The sequence below is a fragment of the Phyllobates terribilis genome, unplaced genomic scaffold, assembly GCF_046119375.1.
Source record: "Phyllobates terribilis strain yellow unplaced genomic scaffold, ASM4611937v1 Scaffold_7__3_contigs__length_470593459, whole genome shotgun sequence".
Lineage (NCBI taxonomy): Eukaryota > Metazoa > Chordata > Amphibia > Anura > Dendrobatidae > Phyllobates > Phyllobates terribilis.
The window spans coordinates 160,876,882-160,894,787 of NW_027362767.1; the positions used below are offsets into that span (position 1 = coordinate 160,876,882).

Sequence of the window (17,906 nt, forward strand, 5' to 3'; positions counted from 1 at the left end):
GATCTCGCCAGCGGTGCTTTAGTGAGACCCATTCCCATCGCCTCGATCGACTCAGTTCCACTCAGCCAGAAAGTCCTTTCCCAAGTGGTGCGTAATATGAACCTGAGCATAGGAACTCTCCACCAGGAGCTCCTGTGTTGTCACCTCTTGGTGAACTTGCCCACTCATAATGTATTGGGCCTTCCCTGGCTGGAGAAACATAACCCAGTGGTTGAATGGCGGGCCAGAAAAGTTGTAAGTTGGGGGGGCTTTCTGTGTGAGTAATTGCCTAGCTACAACAATTTCCACCATACTGATTGTACCAACTCCTACCCTGCTACCAGAAGTGATTGGGAGTGAGCCTGGAAAAGGGGGTGGAGTCCGGACTGCGCCTCAGATTAATGGTGGGTCTAGGCGTCGTTCCAGGTTGAGGGTCCGGGGAAGGATGGAGCTTCTTACTGTGCTTTCCAGGGGAGGGAACACTGGGCCCCGGGGGGACACTGCTGTCGTTTGCCGTTCCGAGTGTGTGCCCTCTGACTGTGACCGCAGATGTGGAAATAAACGTGCAGGTCCAGACCTGAGAGTGAACGAGTATGTGTGGGTGTTGTCCAAGCACGGCAGGTAGAGGTGTGCTGCTGAGGGTCCTAGCTCTGGGGTTATTGGTCTATTTAGGATATCAGCCATTTACAACCCTGTGTTATACCAACTTAAACTACCCCCAGTGTTGGAAACCAGTAAGGTTTTTCATATCTCGTCACTCAGGAAAGTGGACCTTTTCCAAATGTGTCAGGTTTAGAGTCCGGAGACCTCTCTTAAAAGAGGGGGTACTGTCACGTGCTGTATAGCGCTGTATATCTGCGGTCTATTCTAGATGCTGCTGTAACTTAAACTGGGAAATTCCCTCTTGTACTGCATAGGTTACTGCCAGTTCTATTGCGGTGTCCTGATAGATGTGAGTTTCTGTGTGAGTCTCCTCCCCTAGCCTTTAAGTAGTCTCTCCTTCCACCAGGTGGTGCTGCTGATAGAGTTTCACTCTATACCTGGAAGCCATGCTGTGCAGTCCTGTTTGTTTGTGCCCCTGAAGTCCTTTCCTTTGAGATAGCTGTACCTTTGTTCTGTGGAGGGAGGTGAGGGGGATTAGCGCAGGGCTTGTGGAGGAGTTAGGGCTTAGGATGGAGACCCAAACCTTCTCACCATCAGAGATACCTTCGGGGTCAGGGCTATTCAGGGTTCCCAGTCTAGGGACAGACTAGTTTTCCCTGCTCACCCTGCCCGTATTTGCCATTTCCTCACCAGCATTCCCCCAACACCATGACAGTATACTTATGAAAGTAATTACTTGCACCAGAAATTTTTAGGGGCTTCATAGCAAAAGGGTTGAATACATATGTGTAGCGCCGGCGTCCCTGCCCTCTGCTAGGCAGGGACGCTGTTCCCCTCACCTCCCTGCTCCGTGCCCGGCGTCCTCCTCCCGCTCTGCTGGCAGCGCGCGCTCCTTCCCGTCCACTGTGCTTAGGGCGCGCGCGCTCTCCCTCCCTCTTAAAGGGGCCGCGCGCGCCGTCCTAAGGAGTCCCCGGCCAATGGCCGGAGGACTTCACCATATATAAGGCACCTCCTCCAAAATGGAGGTGCCCGAGCAATGTTGTTGCACTGTTCACTACTCTGCTTCAGCCCTCAGGTCCCGTTGCCAGTTACCTGCCAGATTCCTGCCTGATTATCTGCTACCTGCCTGCTAGTCTGAGGTCCGACGGTCTGCCTTACTACTCCTGTCAGTCTGTCTAAGGACCAGTCTGCCCGCTCACCTGGGAGCGCACATCAGCCACCTGCCTGCTTGCCCGAGGTCCGACGGTCTGCCTTCCAACTCCTGTCAGTCTGTCTATGGACCAGCTTGCCCGCTCACCTGGGAGCACACACCTGCTACCTGCCTGCTAGTCTACCTGGAGGCTCCCCCGTCACGTGCTGTGACCACCTGCCTGTCCAGTGACTCCTGCTCGCTCACCTGGGAGCGCTCATCTGCTGCCTGTCTGCTAGCCTACCTGGAGGCTCTGCCGTCACGTGCTGTGACCACCCGCCTGTCCAGAGTCTTCTGCCCGCTCACCTGGGAGCGCTCATCTGCCGCCTGTCTGTTGGTCTTCCTGGAGGCTCCGCCGTCACATGCTGTGACCACCCGTTCTTCCAGAGACTCTCGCCTGCTCACCTGGGAGCTCACGTCTATCATCAGCCGCCACAGGTCGTACCAACCCTTTACCTAGAGACTGCCCCGGTCACTTGCCGTGACCATCTGCCCGTTCATCCAGAGACTGCCCCGGTCACTTGCCGTGACCATCTGCCCGTTCATCCAGAGACTGCCCCGGTCACTTGCCGTGACCATCTGCCCGTTCACTCAGAGACTGCCCCGGTCACTTGCCGTGACCTCCAGCCCGTTCACTCAGAGACTGTCCCGGTCACCTGCTGTGACCTCCTGCCCGTCTTCCCTGGTCGCCACCCGCTCCCTTACAAGGACTGCCCCCTTGTATAGTAGCTCAGAGGTTCCGCCTCCCAGACCCGTTACAGTTTGCTCGGGCCATGGAACCCGGTGGCACCCAAGCTCCCTCGCTCTCGGACCTGTGTCATGAACTGTCCCGTCAAAGGTCCCAACAGGAGTCCATCCTGGGTCACCTGCGGAATGTCAATACTCGCCTGAACACTCTGACTGCTCCACCAGCAACCTCCGCCAGTGCCATGTCTCGCAATCCGGCAGCTCCGCTGCCCACTAATACCATGGTATCCTACCCCGGACCCCGGCTTTCTGCACCTCCTCGCTTCGGAGGCGACTCCGCCCAGGCTCGGGGCTTCATAAATCAGTGCACCCTGCACTTTGAACTATTGTCCCACCAGTTTAACTCCGACCGGGCCAAAATTGCATTCATCATGTCCCATCTCACCGGGGAGGCCCTGGCCTGGCTAAATCCTCTATGGGAGAGAGGAGACCCCCTGGTGTCCAACTTGCCTGCTTTTCTCACGGCTTTCCGGAAAGTCTTCGACGAACCCGGACGGAAGACCTCATCCGCATCATCACTGCTACGCCTCCGTCAGGGAAGTCTCACCGTGGGCCAATATGCCATACGGTTCCGTACCCTTGCCTCGGAGCTGGCCTGGGATAACGACGCTCTGGTATCCGTCTTCTGGGAGGGTCTGTCCGGCCGTATTAAAGATGAACTTGCCGGTCGGGACATTCCTACCACTCTCGATGACCTAATAACTCTTGCCACCCGGATTGACCTACGGTTCCAGGAGCGTGCCAAAGAGATCACCCGTGAGAGGAGGTTACCATGTCTAGCTCCTACTTTTCAGAAACCCGTCACTCCCTCCGTCTCTACCCAGGTACACTCTCCTGAGTCTATGCAGGTTGACCAGACCAAGATGGTCAAAACCCGTCAGGACTTACGCCGTGCCGAAGGGAGCTGCTTCTACTGTGGCAGTAAGGAGCACCGGATCCGTGCCTGCCCGGAGAGGTCGGGAAACGCCTGTGTCTAGGTTCGCTCAGAGAGGTCAACCTAGACAAGAATAAATCCTCTCCATCTCTGCTGCTGTCAGTCTCAATCGTCTGCGGAGAGAACCGTTATTTCGAACTAGCCCAACTTGACTCTGGAGCAGCCGGGAATCTTATTTCACAGTCCCTGGTAGAGAAATACCGCATCCCCACCAAACCTCTGGCTGTACCCTTGTCTGTTGCTGCCGTGGATGGGGGCCTCTTACCACGCCCCATCCAATTCATCACCGAATCCATTACTCTGCAGGTGGGAATGCTGCATTCTGAAAGTATCTCCTTTCATGTTCTGCCTGGACTCTCTCACGCCCTCTTGCTAGGCCTACCTTGGCTCCAGAGACATGCACCCGTGCTTGACTGGCAGACCGGAGAAGTCCTTCGCTGGGGACAGGACTGCCATAAGACCTGTCTGGTCCCCGTCCATCCCGTCCGTCCTTCTCCTACCCCAGCTAATCTACCTGGACTTCCGATTCCTTATTGGTCTTATGCTGATGTCTTTAATAAAAAGGAAGCAGAGACACTACCTCCTCATAGACCATACGACTGCCCTATCGACCTGTTACCTGGTACTACTCCTCCCCGTGGGCGTATTTATCCTTTATCCGCTGCTGAGACCCGGTCGATGTCCGAATATATTGAGGAGAATCTGGCCAGGGGATTCATCCGGAAATCTACCTCCCCGGCGGGAGCAGGCTTCTTTTTCGTCAAAAAGAAGGACGGCTCTCTCCGTCCCTGTATAGACTATAGAGGCCTTAACCAGATCACGGTGAAGAATAAGTACCCCCTTCCGCTCATTCCGGAATTATTTGATCGTCTGAGGGGGGCTAGAATCTTCACCAAACTGGACCTCCGTGGGGCGTACAACCTGGTTCGTATCCGTCAGGGGGATGAATGGAAGACGGCATTCAACACCCGGGACGGCCACTATGAATATCTGGTAATGCCCTGTGGTCTCTGTAACGCTCCTGCCGTCTTTCAAGAGTTGGTCAATGACATCTTCCGGGACCTTCTCTACTCCTGCGTAGTGGTGTACCTGGACGACATCTTGGTCTTCTCTCCGGATCTCCAGACTCACCGGAGGGACGTTCGTCAGGTCCTGCTCAGGCTCAGGCAGAATCACCTCTTCGCTAAATACGAGAAGTGCCTCTTTGAGCAGACCTCGCTTCCGTTTTTGGGCTACATTATTTCTCAGACCGGCCTACGAATGGATCCAGAGAAACTGTCTGCCATCGAGAAATGGCCTCGACCGGAGGGGTTGAAGGCCATTCAGCGATTCCTGGGCTTCGCCAACTACTACCGCCTCTTCATACCACACTTCTCTTCCCGGACTGCCCCAATTTCCGCGCTCACCCATAAGGGTACTAATCCCAAAGAGTGGCCGCCCGAAGCAGAGGAGGCCTTTCTTTCCCTAAAACAGGCCTTCTCTTCCGCCCCGGTGCTGCATCGCCAGGACGGCAACAAGCAGTTCTTCCTGGAAGTTGACGCCTCCTCCTCTGGAGCCGGAGCGGTACTTACTCAAAAATCATCTTCCGGGAGAATGGTAACTTGTGGCTTCTTCTCCAAACTCTTCTCCTCTTCTGAGCGCAACTATTCCATAGGAGACCGAGAGTTATTGGCCATCAAACTGGCATTGGAGGAGTGGCGTTACCTACTCGAGGGGGCTCTTCACCCGGTAATAATTTACACTGACCACAAGAACTTGGCTTACCTCCAGCATGCCCAGAGACTTAACCCGCGCCAAGCCCGGTGGTCCTTGTTTTTTGCTCGCTTTGATTTTGTTCTTCATTTTCGCCCGGCTGACAAAAACGTCAAAGCAGATGCCTTGTCCCGATCCTTTCTGGTGTCCGATCTCGAGGAAGAACCTAAACATATCATCGATCCCGCCAGAGTAATGCAGGTGGCTCCCGTGAGCCTAAATCGTCTCCCTCCCGGTAAGACGTTCGTATCAGTACCTGATCGGGAGAAGATCCTACACTGGGGTCACTCGTCTAAACTAGCTGGCCACGCCGGTCAGAAAAAGACCCTCCAGCTTATTGCCCGGCACTACTGGTGGCCTACCCTGCACAAGGACGTAATAGACTTTGTTTCTGCCTGTGTGTCCTGCGCCCGCAACAAAGTCCCGAGACACCTGCCAGCCGGTCGCCTTCTTCCGCTTCCTGTGCCTGCTGCCCCCTGGCAGCATATTGCTATGGACTTCATAACTGATCTCCCAGTCTCTGCCGGTTGTACGGTCATTTGGGTGGTCGCTGACCGCTTTTCCAAGATGGCTCACTTTATTCCCCTGCCTGGTCTCCCGTCTGCACCCGAGCTGGCTAAAGACTTTATCCGCCACATCTTCCGTCTTCATGGCCTGCCCCTCCACATCGTGTCGGGTCGTGGGGTACAGTTCACCTCACGTTTCTGGAGAGCCACTTGTAAACTGCTAGACGTCACCCTGGACTTCTCTTCCGCTTACCACCCACAGTCTAATGGTCAAGTGGAGCGGATCAATCAGAACCTGACCAGTTACCTCCGGCACTTTGTTAATGCCCATCATTCTGACTGGGTGGATCTCCTACCATGGGCCGAGTTCTCCTATAACAATCACGAGAGCGAATCCTCCTCCAAATCCCCGTTTTTTGTAGTCTTCGGTCAGCATCCTCGGATTCCTTTTCCTGTCTCCACCTCTGTGGACAACCCGGCTGCGGAATCTCTCGTTAGCAAATTTTCCTCCATTTGGGAGAGTACCCGATCCGCACTCCTCCAGTCGTCCGAACGGATGAAAAGACACGCTGACAAAAAACGCCTGGATCCTCCACAATTTCGTCCTGGAGATAAAGTCTGGCTCTCATCTAAATATGTCCGACTCAAGATACCTTCTTACAAGTTAGGGCCTCGGTTCATCGGTCCTCTGGAGGTCATCAGTCAGATCAACCCGGTGGCCTATAAATTAAAACTCCCGGCCAACTTACGGATCCCTAACTCCTTCCATGTATCTCTCCTCAAACCTGTGGTACTTAACTCTTTTTCCAAGTCTACAGGTACGCCTCCTGCTCCGGTTTCTGCTGAGGACGAGTTTGAGGTAGACAACATTCTTGCCACCAAAAGGGTAAGAGGAAAGACCTTTTTTTTAGTAGATTGGAGGGGGTTTGGTCCTGAGGAGAGAACGTGGGAGCCCCGGGAGAACATCCATGCCCCTCTTATCCTAGCTAAATTTCTGTCTGGCCTAAAAAAGGGGGGGCCTAAAGGGGGGGGTACTGTAGCGCCGGCGTCCCTGCCCTCTGCTAGGCAGGGACGCTGTTCCCCTCACCTCCCTGCTCCGTGCCCGGCGTCCTCCTCCCGCTCTGCTGGCAGCGCGCGCTCCTTCCCGTCCACTGTGCTTAGGGCGCGCGCGCGCGCTCTCCCTCCCTCTTAAAGGGGCCGCGCGCGCCGTCCTAAGGAGTCCCCGGCCAATGGCCGGAGGACTTCACCATATATAAGGCACCTCCTCCAAAATGGAGGTGCCCGAGCAATGTTGTTGCACTGTTCACTACTCTGCTTCAGCCCTCAGGTCCCGTTGCCAGTTACCTGCCAGATTCCTGCCTGATTATCTGCTACCTGCCTGCTAGTCTGAGGTCCGACGGTCTGCCTTACTACTCCTGTCAGTCTGTCTAAGGACCAGTCTGCCCGCTCACCTGGGAGCGCACATCAGCCACCTGCCTGCTTGCCCGAGGTCCGACGGTCTGCCTTCCAACTCCTGTCAGTCTGTCTATGGACCAGCTTGCCCACTCACCTGGGAGCACACACCTGCTACCTGCCTGCTAGCCTACCTGGAGGCTCCGCCGTCACGTGCTGTGACCACCTGCCTGTCCAGTGACTCCTGCTCGCTCACCTGGGAGCGCTCATCTGCTGCCTGTCTGCTAGCCTACCTGGAGGCTCTGCCGTCACGTGCTGTGACCACCCGCCTGTCCAGAGTCTTCTGCCCGCTCACCTGGGAGCGCTCATCTGCCGCCTGTCTGTTGGTCTTCCTGGAGGCTCCGCCGTCACATGCTGTGACCACCCGTTCTTCCAGAGACTCTCGCCTGCTCACCTGGGAGCTCACGTCTATCATCAGCCGCCACAGGTCGTACCAACCCTTTACCTAGAGACTGCCCCGGTCACTTGCCGTGACCATCTGCCCGTTCATCCAGAGACTGCCCCGGTCACTTGCCGTGACCATCTGCCCGTTCATCCAGAGACTGCCCCGGTCACTTGCCGTGACCATCTGCCCGTTCACTCAGAGACTGCCCCGGTCACTTGCCGTGACCTCCAGCCCGTTCACTCAGAGACTGCCCCGGTCACCTGCTGTGACCTCCTGCCCGTCTTCCCTGGTCGCCACCCGCTCCCTTACAAGGACCGCCCCCTTGTATAGTAGCTCAGAGGTTCCGCCTCCCAGACCCGTTACAATATGCACATGCCAATGTTTAGTTATTTGGTCTCATACATCAAATTTATACCTATATTTTTCTCACTTTACCAATTTAGACTAATTAGTGCTGATGCATCACACACAAGTTGGATTGCAAATTTTTTTAAACAAAAGTTGTAATGTAACAAAATAGGTGAAAAGCCAAGGAGTGAATACTTTTGCAAACCACTGTACATCAGGTACTCTAAACACAGCTGATGTGTGCCATTGTTTGTGTGTAAACACTTGGGGGGAGGCTCCTGCTGCAGGTGCTGGGATCTGTAAACAGCACTCTGTTATATATAAACATTTACTTACCTTTTCTTCTCATTTTCTTCTTTTCTTTTCTTCTTATTTTCCATATTACCAGAATAGTCACAGCCGACAGGATAATGACTACAGGGATGATATATAAAACCCACTGGTGCCGAGGCCGACCTGTGACATGAGACAAAATATCAGGTCACACATAGGCCAGGTTCACACGAATATATAAAGCATTGTCAGCTTCATTCAGAAAACTCGGACGATTTGGGCTATGTGCCCACCATGCAGAAATGCTGCAGATTTTTTATGCTTCTCCCTGGCAGGAAAAACACATGCGGATTGTGCATGCGGATTGTGCATGCGGATTGCACATGCAGTTTTTACATGCATTTTTCCCGCCAGGTAGAAGCGCTTTTCCAACCGGCATGGATTTATAGTAGTGTGACCAAGTTAATTAAAAAAAAAAAGAATAAGAATGGTAAAAAATAAAGATTATACTCACCTTCCGATGTCCTCCCGATGTTTTCTCTGCCTTGGGCGGCTTGCAGGGGTGTGAAGGACCTGCGGTGATGTAATTGAGTCATGTGACAGGTCACATGACTCAATGATGTCATGGCAGGTCCTTCACAACACCGCGACCCATAGAGCAGACCAGACGGAGCAGAGAAAAGACCGGGAGGACATCAGAAGGTGAGTATAATCTTTATTTTTTATTTTAAATTCTTTTTTTACAGGTTCTATGGTACCCGGGTCCGGAGGAGAGTCTCCTGTCCTCCACACCTGGGTACCATCCGCACATTGAACCGTATGATATCTACATGTGCAGATGTAGTGATGCGAATGTCACTTGGTCCAATGCAAGTCAATGGTGGTGATTACGCTGCGTGTCCGCAAAATTAATGGACATGCAGCGGATTTTTCCGCAATGATAATCCGCAGCGGAAATTTGCGCAGCATCTGCACAGCACATGCGGATTATCATTGGGGACCATGGGGCACGTAGTATTACCAAGAGTTTTTTTAAGCGTTTTCACTGTGGAAATTCCGCGGCAAAAACGCTTGAAAAACGCATAGTGGGCACGCAGCCTTATTCTGCTTTGTCATCTGTTTTTCTCACAGCAGAGACAATTAACCATTTACAGCTTCCTGTGTTATAAAATTACAACGGATCAGTAAAAATCAGATGTTTTCCACATGGCAAAAACCCCTCGTAAACTGAAACTATTTCTTTTTTGTTCTGATGATGGGAAAAGTCAACGACCCAGAAGTATAAACAAGACTGTGCAATCCACTATTTACAGACAAAAAGTCAAATATTGTCACATGCAAATACTGCAGACATGACCTCAGGCTCCGAATAATGAGGATACATGAGCAGGAACAGATTATATTACAGGGAGGGAGAGAAACCCAACACCAAGCAGATGTGTGCAGTGTAACCTGTATTACTGGTAAAGGACACAGTGACTCCACCAGCAGGATAGTGAGTGCAGCTCTGGAGTATAATACAGGATGTAACTCAGGATCAGTACAGGATCAGTAATGTAATGTATGTACACAGTGACTGCACCAGCAGAATAGGGAGTGCAGCTCTGGAGTATAATACAGGATGTAACTCAGGATCAGTGCAGGATCAGTAATGTAATGTATGTACACAGTGACTGCACCAGCAGAATAGTGAGTGCAGCTCTGGAGTATAATACAGGATGCAACTCAGGATCAGTAATGTAATGTATGTACACAGTGACTGCACCAGCGAAATAGTGAGTGCAGCTCTGGAGTATAATACAGGATGTAACTCAGGATCAGTAATGTAATGTATGTACACAGTGACTGCACCAGCAGAATAGTGAGTGCAGCTCTGGAGTATAATACAGGAGGTAACTCAGGATCAGTAATGTAATGTATGTACACAGTGACTGCACCAGCAGAATAGTGAGTGCAGCTCTGGAGTATAATACAGGAGGTAACTCAGGATCCGTAATGTAATGTATGTACACAGTGACTGCACCAGCAGAATAGTGAGTGCAGCTCTGGAGTATAATACAGGAGGTAACTCAGGATCAGTGCAGGATCAGTAATGTAATGTATGTACACAGTGACTGCACCAGCAGAATAGTGAGTGCAGCTCTGGAGTATAATACAGGATGCAACTCAGGATCAGTAATGTAATGTATGTACACAGTGACTGCACCAGCGAAATAGTGAGTGCAGCTCTGGAGTATAATACAGGATGTAACTCAGGATCAGTAATGTAATGTATGTACACAGTGACTGCACCAGCAGAATAGTGAGTGCAGCTCTGGAGTATAATACAGGAGGTAACTCAGGATCAGTAATGTAATGTATGTACACAGTGACTGCACCAGCAGAATAGTGAGTGCAGCTCTGGAGTATAATACAGGAGGTAACTCAGGATCCGTAATGTAATGTATGTACACAGTGACTGCACCAGCAGAATAGTGAGTGCAGCTCTGGAGTATAATACAGGAGGTAACTCAGGATCAGTAATGTAATGTATGTACACAGTGACTGCACCAGCAGAATAGTGAGTGCAGCTCTGGAGTATAATACAGGATGTAACTCAGGATCAGTACAGGATGAGTAATGTAATGTATGTACACATGACTGCACCAGCAGAGTAGTGAGTGCAGCTCTGGAGTATAATACAGGATGTAACTCAGGATCAGTACAGGATCAGTAATGTAATGTATGTACACAGTGACTGCACCAGCAGAATAGTGAGTGCAGCTCTGGAGTATAATACAGGATGTAACTCAGGATCAGTACAGGATCAGTAATGTAATGTATGTACACAGTGACTGCACCAGCAGAATAATGAGTGCAGCTCTGGAGTATAATACAGGATGTAACTCAGGATCAGTACAGGATCAGTAATGTAATGTATGTACACATGACTGCACCAGCAGAGTAGTGAGTGCAGCTCTGGAGTATAATACAGGATGTAACTCAGGATCAGTACAGGATCAGTAATGTAATGTATGTACACAGTGACTGCACCAGCAGAATAGTGAGTGCAGCTCTGGAGTATAATACAGGATGTAACTCAGGATCAGTAATGTAATGTATGTACACAGTGACTACACCAGCAGAATAGTGAGTGCAGCTCTGGAGTATAATACATGATGTAACTCCGGATCAGTAATGTAATGTATGTACACAGTGACTGCACCAGCAGAATAGTGAGTGCAGCTCTGGAGTATAATACAGGATGTAACTCAGGATCAGTAATGTAATGTACGTACACAGTGACTCCACCAGCACAATAGTGAGTGCAGCTCTGGAGTATAATACAGGATGTAACTCAGGATCAGTAATGTAATGTATGTACACAGTGAGTACACCAGCAGAATAGTGAGTGCAGCTCTGGGTATAATACAGGATGTAACTCAGGATCAGTAATGTAATGTATGTACACAGTGACTGCACCAGCAGAATAGTGAGTGCAGCTCTGGAGTATAATACAGGATGTAACTCAGGATTAGTACATGATCAGTAATGTAATGTATGTACACAGTGACTGCACCAGCAGAATAGTGAGTGCAGCTCTGGAGTATAATACAGGATGTAACTCAGGATCAGTACAGGATCAGTAATGTAATGTATGTACACAGTGACTGCACCAGCAGAATAGTGAGTGCAGCTCTGGAGTATAATACAGGATGTAACTCAGGATCAGTAATGTAATGTATGTACACAGTGACTACACCAGCAGAATAGTGAGTGCAGCTCTGGAGTATAATACATGATGTAACTCCGGATCAGTAATGTAATGTATGTACACAGTGACTGCACCAGCAGAATAGTGAGTGCAGCTCTGGAGTATAATACAGGATGTAACTCAGGATCAGTAATGTAATGTATGTACACAGTGACTCCACCAGCACAATAGTGAGTGCAGCTCTGGAGTATAATACAGGATGTAACTCAGGATCAGTAATGTAATGTATGTACACAGTGACTACACCAGCAGAATAGTGAGTGCAGCTCTGGGTATAATACAGGATGTAACTCAGGATCAGTAATGTAATGTATGTACACAGTGACTGCACCAGCAGAATAGTGAGTGCAGCTCTGGAGTATAATACAGGATGTAACTCAGGATTAGTACATGATCAGTAATGTAATGTATGTACACAGTGACTGCACCAGCAGAATAGTGAGTGCAGCTCTGGAGTATAATACAGGATGTAACTCAGGATCAGTACAGGATCAGTAATGTAATGTATGTACACAGTGACTGCACCAGCAGAATAGTGAGTGCAGCTCTGGGTATAATACAGGATGTAACTCAGGATCAGTAATGTAATGTATGTACACAGTGACTGCACCAGCAGAATAGTGAGTGCAGCTCTGGAGTATAATACAGGATGTAACTCAGGATTAGTACATGATCAGTAATGTAATGTATGTACACAGTGACTGCACCAGCAGAATAGTGAGTGCAGCTCTGGAGTATAATACAGGATGTAACTCAGGATTAGTACATGATCAGTAATGTAATGTATGTACACAGTGACTGCACCAGCAGAATAGTGAGTGCAGCTCAGGAGTATAATACAGGATGTAACTCAGGATCAGTAATGTAATGTATGTACACAGTGACTGCACCAGCAGAATAGTGAGTGCAGCTCTGGGTATAATACAGGATGTAACTCAGGATCAGTAATGTAATGTATGTACACAGTGACTGCACCAGCAGAATAGTGAGTGCAGCTCTGGAGTATAATACAGGATGTAACTCAGGATCAGTAATGTAATGTATGTACACAGTGACTGCACCAGCAGAATAGTGAGTGCAGCTCTGGGTCTAATACAGGATGTAACTCAGGATCAGTAATGTAATGTATGTATACAGTGACTGCACCAGCAGAATAGTGAGTGCAGCTCTGGAGTATAATACAGGATGTAACTCAGGATCAGTAATGTAATGTATGTGCACAGTGACTGCACCAGCAGAATAGTGAGTACAGCTCTGGAGTATAATACAGGATGTAACTCAGGATCAGTACAGGATCAGTAATGTAATGTATGTACACAGTGACTGCACCAGCAGAATAGTGAGTACAGCTCTGGAGTATAATACAGGATGTAACTCAGGATCAGTACAGGATCAGTAATGTAATGTATGTACACAGTGACTGCACCAGCAGAATAGTGAGCGCAGCTCTGGAGTATAATGCAGAATGTAACTCAGGATCAGTACAGGATCAGTAATGTAATGTATGTACACAGTGACTGCACCAGCAGAATAGTGAGCGCAGCTCTGGAGTATAATACAGGATGTAACTCAGGATTAGTACATGATCAGTAATGTAATGTATGTACACAGTGACTGCACCAGCAGAATAGTGAGTGCAGCTCAGGAGTATAATACAGGATGTAACTCAGGATCAGTACAGGATCAGTAATGTAATGTATGTACACAGTGACTGCACCAGCAGAATAGTGAGTGCAGCTCTGGGTATAATACAGGATGTAACTCAGGATCAGTAATGTAATGTATGTACACAGTGACTGCACCAGCAGAATAGTGAGTGCAGCTCTGGAGTATAATACAGGATGTAACTCAGGATCAGTAATGTAATGTATGTACACAGTGACTGCACCAGCAGAATAGTGAGTGCAGCTCTGGGTCTAATACAGGATGTAACTCAGGATCAGTAATGTAATGTATGTATACAGTGACTGCACCAGCAGAATAGTGAGTGCAGCTCTGGAGTATAATACAGGATGTAACTCAGGATCAGTAATGTAATGTATGTGCACAGTGACTGCACCAGCAGAATAGTGAGTACAGCTCTGGAGTATAATACAGGATGTAACTCAGGATCAGTACAGGATCAGTAATGTAATGTATGTACACAGTGACTGCACCAGCAGAATAGTGAGTACAGCTCTGGAGTATAATACAGGATGTAACTCAGGATCAGTACAGGATCAGTAATGTAATGTATGTACACAGTGACTGCACCAGCAGAATAGTGAGCGCAGCTCTGGAGTATAATGCAGAATGTAACTCAGGATCAGTACAGGATCAGTAATGTAATGTATGTACACAGGTACTGCACCAGCTGAATAGTGAGTGCAGCTCTGGAGTATAATACAGGATGTAACTCAGGATCAGTACAGGATCAGTAATGTAATGTATGTACACAGTGACTGCACCAGCAGAATAGTGAGCGCAGCTCTGGAGTATAATGCAGAATGTAACTCAGGATCAGTACAGGATCAGTAATGTAATGTATGTACACAGTTACTGCACCAGCAGAATAGTGAGTGCAGCTCTGGAGTATAATACAGGATGTAACTCAGGATCAGTAATGTAATGTATGTACACAGTGACTGCACCAGCAGAATAGTGAGTGTAGCTCTGGAGTATAATACAGGAGGTAACTCAGGATCAGTACAGGATCAGTAATGTAATGTATGTACACAGTGACTGCACCAGCAGAATAGTGAGTGCAGCTCTGGAGTATAATGCAGGATGTAACTCAGGATCAGTACAGAATCAGTAATGTAATGTTTGCACACAGTGACTTCACCAGCAGAATAGTGAGTGCAGCTCTGGAGTATAATACAGGATGTAACTCAGGATCAGTAATGTAATGTATGTACACAGTGACTGCACCAGCAGAATAGTGAGTGCAGCTCTGGAGTATAATGCAGGATGTAACTCAGGATCAGTACAGGATCAGTAATGTAATGTATGTACACAGTGACTACACCAGCAGAATAGTGAGTGCAGCTCTGGAGTATAATACAGGAGGTAACTCAGGATCAGTAATGTATGTACACAGTGAATGCACCCGCAGAATAGTGAGTGCAGCTCTGAAGTATAATACAGGATGTAACTCAGGATCAGTAATGTAATTTATGTACACAGTGACTGCACCAGCAGAATAGTGAGTGCAGCTCTGGAGTATAATACAGGATGTAACTCAGGAACAGTAACGTAATGTAAGTACACAGTGACTCCACCAGCAGAATAGCGAGTGCAGCTCTGGAATATAATACAGGATGTAACTCAGGATCAGCAATGTAATGTATGTACACAGTGACTGCACCAGCAGAATAGTGAGTGCAGCTCTGGAATATAATACAGGATGTAACTCAGGATCAGTACAGGATCAGTAATGTAATGTATGTACACAGTGACTGCACCAGCAGAATAGTGAGTGCAGCTCTGAAGTATAATACAGGATGTAACTCAGGATTAGTAATGTAATGTATGTACACAGTGACGGCACCAGCAGAATAGTGAGTGCAGCTCTGCAGTATAATACAGGATGTAACTCAGGATCAGTACAGGATCAGTAATGTAATGTATGTACACAGTGACTCCACCAGCAGAATAGTGAGTGCAGCTCTGAGGTATAATACAGGATGTAACTCAGGATCAGTACAGGATCAGTAATGTAATTTATGTACACAGTGACTGCACCAGCAGAATAGTGAGTGCAGCTCTGGAGTATAATGCAGGATGTAACTCAGGATCAGTACAGGATCAGTAATGTAATGTATGTACACAGTGACTGCACCAGCAGAATAGTGAGTGCAGCTCTGAAGTATAATACAGGATGTAACTCAGGATAAGTAATGTAATGTATGTACACAGTGACTCCACCAGCGGAATAGTGAGTACAGCTCTGCAGTATAATACAGGATGTAAATCAGGATTAGTAATGTAATGTATGTACACAGTGACGGCACCAGCAGAATAGTGAGTGCAGCTCTGCAGTATAATACAGGATGTAACTCAGGATCAGTACAGGATCAGTAATGTAATTTATGTACACAGTGACTGCACCAGCAGAATAGTGAGCGCAGCTCTGGAGTATAATGCAGGATGTAACTCAGGATCAGTACAGGATCAGTAATGTAATTTATGTACACAGTGACTGCACCAGCAGAATAGTGAGTGCAGCTCTGGAGTATAATACAGGATGTAACTCAGGATTAGTAATGTAAAGTATGTACACAGTGACTGCACCAGCAGAATAGGGAGTACAGCTCTGAGGTATAAATTGGATGTAACTCAGGATCAGTAATGTAATGTATGTACACAGTGACTCCACCAGCAGGATAGTGAGTGCAGCTCTGAGGTATAAATTGGATGTAACTCAGGATCAGTAATGTAATGTATGTACACAGTGACTGCACCAGCAGAATAGTGAGTGCAGCTCTGGAGTATAATACAGGATATAACTCAGGATCACTACAGGATCAGAAATGTAATGTATGTAGATAGTGACTCCTCCAGCAGAATAGTGAGTGCAGCTCTGGAGTATAATACAGGATGTAACTCAGGATCAGTAATGTAATGGGTGTACACAGTGACTGCACCAGCAGAATAGTGAGTGCAGCTCTGGAGTATAATACAGGATGTAACTCAGGATCAGTAAAGTAATGTATGTACATAGTGACTGCACCAGCAGAATAGTGTGTGCAGCTCTGGAGTATAATACAGGAAGTAACTCAGGATCAGTAAAGTAATGTATGTACATAGTGACTGAACCAACAGAATAGTGAGTGCAGCTCTGGAGTATAATACAGGATGTAACTCAGGATCAGTACAGGATCAGTAATGTAATGTATGTACACAGTAACTACACCAGCAGAATAGTGTGTGCAGCTCTGGAGTATAATACAGGAAGTAACTCAGGATCAGTAATGTAATGTATGTACACAGTGACTGCACAAGCAGCATAGTGAGTGCAGCTCTGGAGTATAATACAGGATGTAACTCAGGATCAGTACAGGATCAGTAATGTAATGTATGTACACAGTGACTGCACCAGCAGAATAGTGAGTGCAGCTCTGGAGTATAATACAGGGTGTAACTCAGGATCAGTAATGTAATGTATGTACACAGTGACTGCACCAGCAGAAAAGTGAGTGCAGCGCTGGAGTATAATACAGGATGTAACTCAGGATCAGTAATGTAATGTATGTACACGGTGACTGCACCAACAGAATAGTGAGCGCAGCTCTGGAGTATAATACAGGATGTAACTCAGGATCAGTACAGGATCAGTAATGTAATGTATGTACACAGTGACTGCACCAGCAGAATAGTGAGTGCAGCTCTGGAGTATAATATAGGATGTAACTCAGGATCAGTAAAGTAATTTATGTACACAGTGACTGAACCAACAGAATAGTGAGCGCAGCTCTGGAGTATAATACAGGATGTAACTCAGGATCAGTACAGGATCAGTAATGTAATGTATGTACACAGTGACTGCACCAGCAGAATAGTGAGTGCAGCTCTGGAGTATAATACAGGATGTAACTCAGGATTAGTAATGTAATGTATGTACACAGTGATTCCACCAGCAGAATAGTGAGTGCAGCTCTGGAGTATAATACAGAATGTAACTCAGGATCAGTACAGGATCAGTAATGTAATATATGTACACAGTGACTGCACCAGCAGAATAGTGAGCGCAGCTCTGGAGTATAATACAGGATGTAACTCAGGATCAGTACAGGGTCAGTAATGTAATTTATGTACACAGTGACTGCACAAGCAGAATAGTGAGCGCAGCTCTGGAGTATAATGCAGGATGTAACTCAGGATCAGTACAGGATCAGTAATGTAATGTATGTACACAGTGACTACACCAGCAGAATAGTGAGTGCAGCTCTGGTGGATAACACAGGATGTAACTCAGGATCAGTACAGGATCAGTAATGTAATTT

General features: G+C 48.1%; 1 protein-coding gene across 3 annotated transcripts in view; it reads right to left on the reverse strand.

Moving 5' to 3' along the window:
* LOC141154084 (SLAM family member 9-like) overlaps positions 1 to 17,906 on the reverse strand; it is a 325,409-nt gene that overhangs the window by 106,472 nt on the left and 201,031 nt on the right. For all 3 annotated transcript variants that reach the window (XM_073639526.1, XM_073639525.1, XM_073639527.1), the window contains exon 4: positions 8,232 to 8,351. In XM_073639526.1, coding sequence (XP_073495627.1) covers positions 8,232 to 8,351 — 120 coding nt within the window. The remainder of the gene's footprint in view (positions 1 to 8,231; positions 8,352 to 17,906) is intronic.